Below are 15,157 nucleotides of genomic sequence, written 5' to 3'. Positions count from 1 at the left end.
TTCCCATTTCCACGTTGTTCACTCAGAGGGTCTCTCCAGTAAGTTCAGGCTCCCCGAGTCTTACATTTGGTGCATTGGCCAGGAATCTGACGTCCTGTGGGGACACACTGGAGTAGTGAATTGGAGGTCTCAAGTAGGTAACACTGTGGTTTTTTGTTTTTGTTTTTGTTTTTTGGGTTTTTTTGTTTGTTTTTTTGTTTTTTTGTTTTTGTCTGTCTTGCTGTTTGTTAAAGTCTGAGTCTGTAATCTGTCTGAACTTTCAGTCTGCTTGCAAGCATCTGGGAGGCTTGGAGAGCCTACGGTCTCTGGTGCAGTCAAGTTCAGGCCCCTGGGAGAGATCTGGGAAGGCTTTGCTCGACAGGAGCTGATTCTTGCTATAACCTGGCTTATCTGGCTACTGCCATATAGACAGGAGCACCTAGTTTGTTTCAGCTCTGCTGGAGCTGGCTGAGCAACTCTGTTTCTGGTTCCTGCCATATAGGAATACCTAGTGTCTGTAACTGGGCCCATCAATGGGTGAACTGTATATTAATTGTTTTTCCCTGTGTTTGTTGGTATCTCGTTCTGTGTTCTTGGACTTAGACTGACCACATTGTTTGGACATTAGACCAACTGAAAAGCAAGTTAGTTACTCGCTGTTTCTCCAAATAACCTACCCGTAGGGACCTTTGACTTGCAGGTGATCAAAGCAGTAGAAGAGAAAGTCTTCATGGATACCTAGAGGAATCTAGTGGAGGATCCACCTCCCCTACTCATAGATAAAAGCCTTTCTTTCTCAAGACCCACCTCACAGGTTCTAGCCTTCAGGAAGAAGGAAGCACAAGCAGAGAGATCTGGACCTAAAAAGTCGATCCTCCAAGGCCCTTCAACAGCAGACCTGTTGCTACAAGACCCTCTCCATCTATATCTTCCTACCCTTGCCCCCACAGCCCCGACAGCACTGGTACCCGTTCTGGGATCTTTAGCCCATATGGGACCAGGAAGACGTGAGAACAGACCTGAGCGCCACCTCCCCTGATACCACGGGGGCTCTCTCACAAAGGGCATATTTTCCAAGGGGCTGATAAAACTTTTTGAGACTGTTTTATTTATAATGTAGAAAGCCAGATAGAGTACCCCCTTAGACCTGGGGACACCATCAATTGATCAGGAACTGTGGGCTTTTTCTGACTAGACCTAACTAGGAATTTAATATGGCAAAGGTTAAGGGGCACCTGAAGGTCTACTACCAGACTCCATTGGCAGGTCTCAAGGGGGCCGCATGGCAACCCACAAATTTGACCAGGTATGTGAGGTTAAACAGGGACCACAGCCTCTCTAGAGCAGATCATAGAGGCATTCTGCCAATATATACCTTATGACCCTAGGGGCAAGGAATATAAAACTACTGAGACAATGGTTTTTATAGACTAGGGTAGTAGAGATATCAGAAAAAAACTGCTTCAGAGGCTAGAAAGACAGGATAAGCCGTTGAGGGATTTAGTGCAGGTTACCATTACAGGGGGACAGAGGAGGAGAAAGAGCAGAGAAAGAGAAAGAATAATCCACTGATGGATTTAGTGCAGGTTACTAAGAAACTCTACCATTACTGGGAGAGAGAGGAAGAAAGTAACAGAGAAAGAAAGAAAAAGCTGTTGAGAGATTTACTGCAGTTTGCTGAGACAGAGGAAGAAAGGGAACAGAGAAAAAGAAAGAAAGACAAGTGAAAGGGAAGGAAGGTACAGAGTTCTGGCTACAGCAGTTAGGAAAAGCAGAGAAGAGAGTCAGAAAAGGAACAGTGTGTATATTGCACGGAGGGAGGCCACTGGACCCAAGACAAATGGAAGCCAGGGCCAGGGATTCTCCTGCCTTGGAAAAAGCACCCCCAAATGGCAAAGGTGTTAGCCCTGAGTGAAGACAGTGACTAGGGAAGATAGGGTTCTGTCCCCGAACACAGGGTAACTCTAACAGTGTGGGGAGAAACCCACTCAATTCTTGGTGGACACAGGGGCTCAACACTTGGTTCTCCAGGCAATGACCCCATTTCCAAGAAAAGATCTTGAGTCCAAAAAACCACTGGCACCAAAATGTGTTCATGGAATACACCAAGAACAGTGGACCTAGGGATGGGCTGGGTAGCCCATTCCTTTAAGGTCACCCAAGACTGTCCCTATACCCTGTTTGGGCTAGACATACTCTCCAAAACAGGGGACCAGATACACTTCCTGTCCAACAGCCTGAAGTTTACTGGCCCAAAAGGAGAGACCACTCTGACTGATGCCTGCTGAAAGCCGAAGCTACCTGGATTACAGATGGGAGCAGTTTTCTCCATGAAGGATAGAGACGAGCAGGTGCTGCTGTGGTGGACGGCACAAATGTCATCTGAGCAGAACCTCCAACCCCTGGCACTCAATGCAGAAAGTAGAGGTAATTGCCCTCCCCAAGACCTTGGAACTGGGATCCAGGAAGAAAATTAGCATCCATATGGATAGCAGGTATGCCTCTACCACAGCCCATGTCCACCGGGATATATGCCATCAGAGGAAACAAACAGGAAATCTTTGACCTCTTAGATGCCCTAATGAAGCTGGCAACTGTGAGTATTATTCACTGCCTAGGATATCAGAAGGGAAAGACTCAGTGGGCAATAACCAGGCAGATCAAGTGGCTCCAGAAGTGGCTATGCACGAACCTATCCCAGTTATGGGCCTGCAAGAGACACCCACTGGGAAATGGGACTGGACTAAGGGAGGGCCTCACTTAGAATATGCAGAAGAAAAAAGGACTCAGATTGCTAGCTACCTACCGACTATTACCAAGAAAAAAGGACAATGGTGCACACAAGAAGGGAATACTATATTCCCCAGAAAGTAAACAAAAGATTTATAGGCCAAATGCACAGATGTATTCATTTAGGGGATAAAAAGCTTGTCCACGCAGTTAAGGGACCTAAAGTATATATAAGACTCAGGTTTTGGGCCAGAGAGATAGGAAAATAGTGTTACCCTATTTTACTAATAGTGCTGATGTCAGCAAGTGAATGCTTGTGCAGCCAAGAGTAAACAAGGCAAAAGACCTAGGGGAGAAGAGCCTGGAGGATATTGAGAGATTTTATAGAAGTTAAGGCAGGAAAATATGGTTACAAATACCTTCTAGTGTTTGTGGATCCTTTCTCTGGATGAGTTGGGGCTTTCCCCACCAAGCAGGAAACAGCTGACATGATAGCTAAAGAAGATATTAGAAGAAATTTTCCCGAGTTTCAGAGTGTCCAAGGTAATTGGATCAGACAATGGTCCTGCTCTTGTCTCTTAAGGTAAGTCAGGGATTGACAGATATTGGGGACTAATTGGAAGCATTATTGGATGTACTGTCCCCAGAGCTCAGGGCAGATAGAGAAAACCCTACAAGAGACCTTAACTAAATTGACCTTAGAGACTGGCTCAGACTGGGTGGTGCCCCTCCCCTTGGCCCTATTCTGAGCCCAGAACAGCCCCTGTCCTTTTAACTTGACCCCTTTTGAGATCCTCTTTGTACCCCAACTCCTTTCGTGTCCACTGGGATCTCCTAGGAGGTATCCCACAACATGAGATTTAGCCCAAACTGTCTGCCTTAAATGCTCCAGGGATGCCAGAGACTCCTTATCACTTCCATACTGGCGACTGGATTTATGTAAGGAGGCTTCAGGGAACAGTCACTGGAACCCTGATGGATGGGACCCTTCCTGGCATTGCTAGCCACTCCCACAGGCCTCAAGGTGGACGGTATTTTGGCCTTTGGCCTGGGCGTATGCTTCCCATGTGAAACCTGCAGATGTCCCACACTCTCCAGAGACCCCCACTGGACAGTACAGAAGATAGACAATCTGCTCAACCTCAAGATCATTCAACCTTGATCATGACTGCATGATGGTACCCTTGGATTCTGGTTCCTTCACCCATCCTATGTGCCCATGCATCAAACCTGCTACAACACTCACTGTCTCCCTTCTGTTGGGGTTGGGGATTCCCGGGCCAGCCACCAGGACTTCCACTCTGGTCTTACAAGGGGAAGATTATGACAGTCTGAGGACAGCCATTGATTTAGATGCTGAGAGAATAGAAACTTTCCTCTGTCACTTTCAAGAATCACTGACTTTGCTATCAGAAGTAGTACTGCAGAATAGGAGGGCTATGTACTAACTTAGCTGAGTGGTGTTGATTTTATATAGACCATTCCAGGGTTGTTAAAGAGTCAATGGCCAAGGTGAGGAAAGGGCTAGCTAAACAGAAGAGAGAGAACAAAGTCAGGGCTGATTCAAGTCTTGATTTAATTCCTTCCCTTGTTTAACCACCTACACATCCATCCTGTTAGGAACCTTAATTGTTCTCCTGCTATTGTTGACCTTTGGCCCCTACATTTTGAACCGCTTGGTCACTATTGTTAAACACATAGGTACAGAACAGCTAGTGATTTTAAAGCAGAGATACAAAGAACTAAGATACAGAAGACCAGAAGTATGAGCTGTCAGAATCCCAACAATTACTTCAGGATTGAAGAGTGCACAAAGAAAAGGGGAAAATGAAAGAGTTAGCTCAGGAACTTTGGAAAGGTCATGGAACACTTGCCCCTCCCAGAAAGGGAGAGGCTAAATTACATTCCTCAAAGCACAGGGAGATCCCTGCGGCTAGGGGAGGCCCAGAGTTATTCTGAGACCATTGGCCACCTACCTCATTCCCTAACAACCAATTAGTTTAAAGGTAACACTGTTCTGCTGATCACATTGTGCCTAATGCTGCTGCCCTGAGGACTCTATAAAGGCCCCTGTGAGTGGTCCTTTTCTCCCCATGTGCAAGGTGACCCCAGCATGCTGGAGTAAAAAATCCTCTTGCTTTTTGCAATCAATTCCCATCTCCATGCTGTTCACTCAGAGGGTCTCTCCAGTAAGTTAAGGCTCCCAGAGTCTTATACCAGTTCTTCCTTCTGGGCACTTGGATATGACTTTCTCTTTCTGGTGAACTTTCACAAAGACAAAAGTTCAGGAACAGCTCTTTTTATGTGACTTCACTGTATACAGGAATGTATCACCAGTGTTCCTTGATAGCCTTTGTCCCAGAATCTCAGGACTGGGGGACCCTGAACAATCAAGTTGGTGTAACTGCTTAAATCATAAAAGCTCAGGGTCGAGAGAGTGAAGGTCATGGAAAATATTACTGTCCCTGGGGTTTGAGATCTGTAAACCAATCCTCTAATATCTATCATGGCTGGCAGCTTACACTGTGGGCCTTGTATTATAAATGTGCCATTTTCCACTTAAGCCTTATGTATGGGATGTGAAGATTGGGGTCCTATGTGGGCATGGATCTTACTGGAATCTTGGTCCTTCGAATCTATTCTTGGCTCTTCTAATTAACTGAATTCAACCTGAGCAACTTGGTCCTCTGGTGGGCTTTATTTTCTCCTCTGTAAAAAGGCTGGCTGGCGCACTATGTTCTGAGAGTGTGACATGAAGACTGTGGGAAGAGTCTTCTCCAGTCTGTGTTAAAAACCTGGAAGTAAAGGCGAAGCTCCCAGGAGATGCCCACAACTGTCAATCTTGTTAAGTAAGAGATACTATGCTTTTGATTTTAGTTGAACCAGAATATCCTGACCTTGCCTACTTGCCTGCTTTGATTAGTTTAATTTTTTCCTCTTCCCCCAAGAATCACCTTAACAAAGTACAAGCAAACCCATCCTCTTCTTCCAATAGTCTATAGTACTGAACACAGAAGAAAGGTCTCTCTCTCTCTCTCTCTCTCTCTCTCTCTCTCTCTCTCTCTCTCTCACACACACACACACACACACACACACTCACACACTCCGTGGAAAGCTGCCTCCTGTTTGTCCATTTGGCAAGAGATGGACAGGCCTGGTAGAAATTAGTTAGGAAGTCAGGCAGCAGGAAAGGAGGGATGAAATAAAAGACAGAAAAAGAATCGTGGAATAATGTTGAATGGGGGGAAAAAAAGGAAAAGAATTATTGTTCCTAATGAGAAATGCAAAATTTTCCACCAGACAGCTGTGACGGTTGGCTGAATGAAGTCTGTACCATGGGAATGAAAAACGCAAGGGGGAGGGGGAGCGGAGGAAGGCTGGTCTGCGCTGCCTCTGAAGGCAATAGGCTCACAGCACCATGGATTCCACAGGACGCCCTGGGACAGCAACTGTGCCCTTTATATGGAACGTGAAAACAAACAAACAAACAAACAAAAAAAAAAAAAAAAACACAGGGCTAGAGGGTAGGATGCCTGTATTGCAAACCCCAACCTTCCGTGCTTTTAACCAATCTAGGGTTGGTGACATTGTCTGTTAAGTGATGGGGAAAGAATTCTTCACGGGCTTTGGGAATCCTCTAGGCCAAAACATTTTCTCTGTCTTTGCTGGATGGCATTTCTAGAATCAAACGGCTTCTCCTACTTTCCTGTGCCAACACAGTTATTTAGCTAGAAGAAGCTCGCTCGCCTGGAGTCACTCAGCCCTGAGAAGAAGGTTCTAAAAGGTTCACACTTTTCTCATTTTGTTAACATTACAAAAGAACTGCTGCCAAACCAAATCAGCGTTTTTCCTTTCACAAGACAGAGTTCACCTTTCATAACTAACAACTAACATCGTCGTCAATCCCACCCAGAAGACACGCTGACATTTTCTCATCACTGACATCATCTGACACAATCCATTTGAGTCCCAGAGATGGAGTCTGTTTAAAAATAAATAAATAAGAGGAAGGCAGTTTTATTACTTCCCTTGATTAAAACCTGTAAAGGAATCCCTGATGCCCCAGGCTGAGAAGGAAGAAAACTTGTAAGCAGTCAGTCGCTTTGGATCTAATTGAATTGGCAGAGCTGGAGGCACGTAGCAGCTGCAGGAATGGGCTAGTGAAGAGCTGGACAGTCTTCGGCTGCACAAGGCAGAGCAGAAACAGCCGGGATGACTATGTGGGGCCAAGCACTGGCTACACAATAAATTTCACAGGTTTCCTTCCTAAGGAATAGAGCGTAGGATGAGGTGGTGACATGTTTTGATGATCCAAGGACAAAAAATGAAAAAGCTTTATGATGGGGTGGGGGACTCACTTTCTGAAGGATAACTAATATTTCAGAATAATATTGCAAGAAGATAAAACCACACTTCCTGATATAACTGAAGGACAAATGCACATGTTTCTGTAAATCCCCGAAAAGAGGTGTCCGGTCAGGACCAGGTTTTCTTCTGAACCAGTAAGGGCCACAGGAAGTATCCTTATCTAGCTTTCAATTCCCTTTGAAGGCAATCAATCCAGAAAGGAAAGCAGCTATAAACCAGAGCTGGAGTGAAGAAATACCTTGAGCTTACTTTTCTTCTTCTCTGTAAACCACAAATAGATTATGGTCCAAGGTAAAGGGATTTGAAGATGTCTGAGGGTGGGGCAGAGTTGCCTAACCTAATGCACCACCCCCACCTCCACTCAATCCTAGGAAGAAAAACAAAGGCCAAATTTCACAAAGCACCAATTCAAGAATAAAATGGGCAAGAGCAAGCTTGTTTTAAGGAAGAGATAAATGAAGAAAGAAACAACAGCTCTAACTTGTTGCTTTCCCTTTTTGAGCTACTAGGAACAAAGAGTAGAAGAAAAAGATAAAGAAAAATTCCTGATGTGTTGTAATAATTAATCTCAATTCAGTGTTTCTACCCTGTCTCTGGTTATTAAGTTCCCAGACAAAAGCACTATAGCTGGACAGGTATGCACCACCGTCTATGTCCCAACACATACATCTACTTCCCTGCCAATAACCCCAAGATATGACTTGCCATATTTTGCCTGAGCCACTCTCAAGTTCTATTCAGCCAGCCCTCACGGCCATGTTTACATGACTCGCAGATGCTATGGTGTCATCTCCTCTCTACCTTCTTCCCTCTCTCCTAGTAGTGTTTCTCTGACCCCAAGCCCAGGGGCAATACCTCACTTACCCCTCTTCTGCCCAGCTATAGGCTGCCAGCATCTTTATTCAACCAATAGTTTTAAATTAAGGAGCACAGTCAGGTACCATTACTTGACATAGGCAAGGATTCCCTCATCCCAGAGACAACCAGGCCCAGGATTTAGCATTTCAATGCATAGCAGCAGGCCAGATCTCTAGACAGAAGATTCAGGCATGACAAAGATAAGATTAATCTCCCTTGCTTTTGTTTAAAATGCCACAAATGCTCATAGAAGGTACAGTGGGTGGTGAGCAGCTTCCAGTGATAGAAACAAAAGGTAAATTTTAAAAAAGAGAGAGAAAACAAATCAAACCAACTATCTAAGTGGATAGAGCGGGAAGGGCCTTCAACAGCAGCCAGAACTTATAAGTGCAAAATAGTAAGAAATCCATCAGTCTTGTTGCTTTTCACACCAACTGACATCCAGGAAACAGACACCCAGCAAACGTGGTAATTGGCCTTCACAGAAATGTCTCTCATTTCTCATGCATAAAGCTGAGCTGGTATCCTTGCTGCAAATGGATGGATCCTGACCTTTGAAGTCTTATTTAAGATATTAGATATGATTGCTGATGACCCAAGGCAGACCTTTTGACATAAATGCTAATGTTCACTCAAGTTCTCATGCCCCAAAAGGTAACAGCGCCACCCAACTGGTAAGCGTCCATGCCTGACTACCCTTTCTTTGAGAAATGAAACAAAGAATTGGTGGTCCTTGATTCCAGGGAGCTCACAGAAGCAAGGGCATATAAACTTTTATAATAGAAAGACAAAAGAGGAACATTTTCTACCAGGAGCATTCAAAAGAGCTGCTGGGAGCTATGGAAGGACCCAGGGAGCTTAGCAGGAGTCTCTGTGTTAGGGCAGTGATGAGTTCAACGTGCAAAAAAGTGGGAATCCTTTAATATCTGCACTGTAGAGTCAGGCTCTGGTCTGTCTGAAACTGAACTCAGACTAAGCAGGCAGTATTTCCCCCATTTCACAGACAGGAAAATAGAAAGCTGGCGTAGGATACAACAGACTTGAATCTCTGATCTTTTCCTATTCCAGGGCCTTCAAGCTCCCCAGGAAGAATAGCAAGGCCAAGACCCAAAGTGTCAGACATGGGGAGACAGACCTATAAAGGAGAAAGGACAGAGAGGCTGTAGGTGTTGGGTCAAACGATGTAGGCTCCATGCAGTAATAAAGGGCAGCCCAGCCGCTATGCACTCTTCAAGGAACGCCACATGCCACATTAAAGTCACATCTTAGGGTTTAAGCTATGGTTGATGAATTATATCTTACGAGAGAGAGAAAGAGAGAGAGAGAGAGAGAGAGAATTATTTTTAAGTTGGATGAGTGGAGTCTTACCCTGCCTTTGCATACAAATGCAAAATATGCCTCTGTAGGATTACCAGCACATAACTGTTCAATTCTCCCACATGCCAGGTTTCTGTACAGATTGGATACAACAGCACTAAAGAGGAGTACCTGTGACTTCAGGGAACAAGGACTGGCTCACCCCTGGAGCTGTCCAAATCTGACTTCAGAGACCAGAGCACAGGCTGGAGTTCATTAGACTGTGAACCTAGCCTGATCTGGGCAGGTCCTGGGCTCACATTATTGGCATGCAGAACTAACAGCACTCAGGTGACAAGGAGCAAACCTTTCTCTCTTGCTGGGCATCCCAATCTCCATCTCTCAAAAAGGAAAGTTCAATGCAAAGTGTCAGAGTTTACAATCCTCACCTCTGCTTACTGTCCAACTCATGAGCATCAGGGATCGGTTACCCTCAGGAGTAACCTTATCCAGGGTGTGGGAGGGCATTACTCCTGAAAGCCAGTGCAGTGTGTTTATCCTCTAGTTGAAAATGGCTGTTCTTCCTTAACCCTGAGAAGCCTCCTGTCTCCACTGAGTCCTATCTGAACTAGGATAGACCTCTAAGTGCAAACTGGGTCCCAGATGTCAGGAGCAATTCAGTGTGGCTTTCAGACTATATAAATTCAGTTAAACATGGCACCCTGACCATATGCACATACACAAGAGCTGGTCACCCTGCTAGTGAATATTCCACAGTCCAAATCTCTTATTGCCCAAGAATGGACTTTATAGATTTAGTCTATATGATGGTGGTACTGGTGTGTGTGTGTGTGTGTGTGTGTGTCCCTGAGAAGGCAAGGCTACCTTTAGAGTTTCCATGAAGGACAGAGAAAAAAAGAATTCTAATGCATCTGTGCGTGGTAACGAGCAAATTCCTATAGGGGTAAAAATAGTTCCTTCTTCAGAATTTGTCAATTATGTGAATCAACATCATTAGAAAAGGGCTCTTAAGTTTCTGGGTGCATTGTCTTTGACCTCTACTTGGGGACCAGGGGCAAGGGTATGGGAAATTTATGTTAGTATTACATGAAAATATATACCTACAGAATCACAGCAATCCACATGCTGACTGAATAGTTATTTTTCACAGGATGAGTATGCACCTCCTCTCTTTCCCTGTTCTTCCTGAGAAGAGAAAATCTATTTGCCATGCACTACAGAACCATCAGCAAAAGGGCCACATCTCTTCGCACATCTCAGACTCCCAAGAGGACCACACATAGGGACCACACGACAGGATCACCCACATTCTCCTCTGGGAACCAGCTTAGAATATCTTTGCTCTTGGCTCTCAATGGACCCTCTCCCAGAACTGACTGATTTCTGGAAGAACGGGAAAATTGTGCCCTTTTCTTTTTAAAAAGCAGCATTATATGTAATGCATGTCTTAGCAAATCCATTGGAAAGTACAGGAGAACAGACAACACACAAATCCCGGAGAGTCAACTCCTGAACTTCAGCACCATGCACACTGCATGCTGGAGCGCTGAGATCTGGTCTGTTGTGACCTTATTAACTCCTCCCACCGCTGTGGGAAAGACCTGGATATATTGACTCAGAAAGTCAGAAGGTAGGAAGAAAGTGTGACCCGAAAAAAACATAAGTTTGTAGAAAGGGGACAGAGAGCTGGGGAATTCATTCTACATTTTTTTGTCTGCTATGCATCTAGTTAGGTCTTTTAAACTGGGCCTCTGGAAAATGCCAGTTTTGATTGTATACGTCCTGACCGCAACTTCGGGGAAGTTACATAGACGGAAATAAAAGCAGAGAGCACTGGGCCTCTGAGGTGAAGTAGCTCTAAATGGTGGGAACCCCGGGAATCTGAACCAGTACCAGAGAAATCCGCACTTTCAGTAGATTGCCCACACAGCCTCAAGCATTCTTCCTCCACACCTTTTCCCACTGCTCTTCTATAGTTGAAGAGAAATAACTTTTAGGACCTTTTAGGGCCGTTTCTGAAACTTAGAAGGTCAGATTGCAGAGTAGCAGGGGCAGCCAAAAGATCAGGAGTGGGCTATGCCAAAGAATTTACTCTAGAGTCTAGGTAGACCACTACCACCTGAAGTATTGAAAGACACTTTTGTTACAATCTTATTGGCACAGCCCACTTTTGCGAGTGAAGGCGATGCTGAGACAGAGAGCAAAGTTGATGTACCCACTACCATCTAGTCTCTGGGCGTCTACTTGCACTCAAAGCAGAACCACTGCGAAAGGCTGGATGGAGTGCAGAGCAATAACCGCCCACCGCTCCCCCCCCTCCCCCGCTCCCAATCCAACCCTAGAGTCACCAGCGATGGCCACAGCCGCGTTCAGTACCTTGATGTAGGCCCTCTGCAGGTAGTTGTAGGGCACTCTGCGCTGGAAGTCGCTGCGCACGTCCTCGCTGACGCTATGGCGGGACGCGGGGCCTCCCAGGCGCTGGCTCTGGCAGCTGCGGGAGCAGCGCGCCCGCTCTAGCACCGCGCGGAAGAAGGGCAGCTCGGCTCCGGGGCCGGCGCCTGGGGGCGCGAGCGGGCGGCGCGCCGCGCAGTGGCGGGCGCAGCGCGTGCGGATGTCCCGCAGGCGCCGGTAGCTGCGCAGGGCGGCTTCCAGGTCCCGCACCGCACGCTCGTAGTCGCCGCTGTAGTAGGCAGCCACGCCGCTGGCGTATAGTAGGTCGAAGGGCTGCAGCGGGCCGCGCTCGGGCTCCGGCTCAGGGGACTGGCGACCGTCCTGGGGGCTGCCCCGCTGCGGCGCGAGCAGCAGCAGCAACAGCAGCGACACCCACGTGCTCTCCCGCATCCTCCGCCGGACCCGTGGAAGGGGACCGCCGCGCTCTTTGCCTGGCCCGCCGCACCTCAAGTTCGAGCCCCCACGCGGACTCCGAGGGCTTAGTGCGCTGGTCCTGCCGGGACCCTGCTGTGCGACAGCCCCAGGTGACCGCCGGCAGCGCTGCGGTCCTGGAGGCGGAGGCTCGCCCGGCTGGCCGCTCTTAAAGGGACGCCTCCAGCTCACACGCTCCTCCTGCCGCCGAGCCTCCGCGAGCTGCGCTCCAGCAGTCTGAGAGCTAGCGCAGTGGTGAGAGGCCGACCCCGGGAGGACGAGTTTTGCGTGTGGGGTCCCTGGTGGATGGTAGAAAACAATGGTGTTGCTTTATCTTCCGCACGTGGGAAAGTGAGGCCCACAGTCGTTTTCTGGAATCTATGTGGACTTGCTCCTTGCGGTCTTTCACCCTTAGATGCAACATGAAGGGCCATTTCAGTCTGCCTGAAAAGCGCTAGAGAAGGGGAGGGGCTTTGGCCAGTTGAGTAAGTTTGAAGAGAAAGTGGTTTGCCCAAGTTTATACAGCAATGATGGACCTAGCTCTGATCCATAAAAATAGAAGCTTCCCGCCCTCCTGTAGGGCAGGGTCTCCGCCCTCTTGCCTTCTCCAGTGGCTGAGTGTGTATGTGTTCCAGCATTGAATGCGAAGACTGAGCAAGGACGATAAATAACCCGAGTTTCCTGTTCAGACCGAGGGAAGAAAGTGAAGCTGTACATAAGTTCGGCCTCTGGTAGTTTTCCAGATGCCTCCATTACTTACCTCTTCCAAAGCAGCCAAATGTACTACATGTCCAGTGATATTCAGGCATAAATCCCTATTGTGAGAGTTGAACAAAGAGTCAGTTTAACAAACCCAGTACCCCGGGACTTAAGCAATGAACATCAATCTAGAAGCGGGACCGTAGACAGGAACAGCTGCCAGAGTCCAAGGAACTAGCTGGAGGCTTTCCTGTCCCTCCCCTTCTGCTGGGTCATAAATACCCTCTTAGCCAAGGTGTTCCCCTCTTTTCTGTCCCTTGGCTCCACACTCTCAGAAAAAGAAAAAAGAAAAGTGCTAGAGTCTGGAGTCCAGCCTGCAACTCCCTGAGAGGAATTCTGTTTGTCTGGAACTGTCTGTGGGGATCTCGCTTTAGTCCTGGGCCACCAGAAAGATGACCATTGGGAAAGAACCACATACATTGTCCCCCTGACCCAAATTTCCCAAAGGAGACTTTTGTGTGAACTATGCAAAAAGGTGGCCAGGGTCACAACCTGTCCCTTGTTCTTCTTGAGTTTCTCACGCCTTTGGCCATGAACAATTATGGCTAATAACTCTGGAAAAAAAAAAAAGAAAGAAAAGATTCACATACATATTAATTTTTTTTCACCAAAATTGTCTATTTTCATTTACTGCAAAGTTCCGGTGTGGGGCTTGCCTTCAATAGTCAATGCTCCGAAATTAGCATAGAGCTTTTTCTCCTGGTGGTGATTAAAATATTCAGATAAAGATGGTAGAGTCTAAAACTATGGATCCACTTGGAGAGGGTTTGAAGCACATGGAGTAGAAAATGGTGTTTGGGAGACAGATCAAAAGTTAAGGTGCTTTTGCATGTCTCAGTTCTACATTATAGACATTCCTATATCACTGAATATGTGTCGCTAAATTAATACCTTTAAGTGCCTGCCCCTGGTGTATGCATGATAGGGGAAAGAAGAGGTGATTACACTAGTGTCCGTACTTCTGAAAGTTTACAGTGATATTCGGGAGATGAACACGGAAGACAGGAGTCTGATACAAACTAAGAATGCAGAACATATTAAGTGGAATTCAATGTGCTCTGGTAAAATAGTTGCTAAATCTTCTGGCAGGACAGAGCTAGAACTTGGGAGAAAAGACCCTGGACAGAATCCAAAGCCTATAGTCCATAGCTCACAAACAACCTACTGGCTCCCAGTCAGAGCATGTCTAAAAGACTTATGTTGTACTTCAATACAACATACGGTAGATAATTCACTTAAATAAACCTTCAGATTTTTCAAAACATTGGAATGACCTGATAAATATTTATATTTGGTCCCAGTTCTGAGGGAGTCTGATCTGATTGGTATAGTGTAGTTCTGAATAGGTTTGGCCCTGTTAAGTTCTTGTGTTTCAATGCTTGGTCCATGGGGAGTGGCACTACCAGAAGGTGTTGTCTTGTTAGAATAGGTGTCAGAGGGAGTGTGTCACCATGGAGGCCGGTATCCAATGCCTGAGCTCTGCCTAGTATGAAATCAGAGTATCCTGGGTCTTCTGACCCAGATACAGAACTCCCAGTGCCTTCTCCAGCATCATGTCTTCCTGGATGTTGGTTTTCTTTCCTTCAAAATGGCAATGACAAACCTCTGAAACTGTAAGCCAGCCCCCAAATTAAATGCTGTTCTTTGTTAGAGTTGCTTTGGTCATGGTGCCTCTTCATAGCAATGAAACCCTGACCAAGTTAGCCACCTAAACATTGGGACTTGCAGAAGCTTGCCAGTTGTTTGCTTTCTGAAACCAAGGTTGAAAACCACTGTCTGAAATGCCTCCCACCTAGGAGTACGTCTGTGAGGTAGGGCTCCATGTGGTATGGGCATGTTCATGGGCATGAGCTTCTGGAGTGCAGGGCTTTGCACTTCTATCTGTTTGCTGCAACAAGCTCGAGAGGTGTCTTTTAAAGTTGGATAAAAAAAAAATGAGCCCATTTTATAGTTCTTAGTTTATTAGATCTGTTGTAGAACCCCAAATTGCTTTTCTGACAGTTTCTATGCCAATGCTAAAGCTCTTAATGAAGGATTCCCCACTCCTTTTTCTAATTCCTTATAAATAGTTTTTTTTTAAAATCTTATTATCAAAAACTAAATTAACAGCAAAACCTGCAAAGACTCTAGCATCTAAATGGAATCAAGCCAGGCCCACTCAGATATAGGGGGTACAAAGTAAAGTCTGAAAGCCACCAAGGAGTTCTCGGCCAGGGAGTTTGTGCCCACTCAGGCACAGTTGACAATGGAGACTGTTTTCATTGTCAATCCAGGGGGATGGGGT

The 15,157-nt window shown here is 46.3% G+C and overlaps 1 protein-coding gene across 1 annotated transcript in view; it reads right to left on the bottom strand.

Annotated features, from left to right (window-relative positions):
* Window positions 1-12,584, bottom strand: part of P3h2 (prolyl 3-hydroxylase 2) — a 158,710-nt gene extending 146,126 nt beyond the window's left edge. The window contains exon 1 of the mRNA XM_052158432.1: window positions 11,629-12,584. Within this exon, the coding sequence (XP_052014392.1) occupies window positions 11,629-12,093 (465 nt within the window). The 5' untranslated portion in view covers window positions 12,094-12,584. The remainder of the gene's footprint in view (window positions 1-11,628) is intronic.
* Window positions 12,585-15,157: the final 2,573 nt, after the last annotated feature.

Source organism: Apodemus sylvaticus, chromosome 15 (genome assembly GCF_947179515.1).
Source record: "Apodemus sylvaticus chromosome 15, mApoSyl1.1, whole genome shotgun sequence".
NCBI lineage: Eukaryota > Metazoa > Chordata > Mammalia > Rodentia > Muridae > Apodemus > Apodemus sylvaticus.
This window is presented reverse-complemented; position numbering and strand designations above follow the sequence as displayed.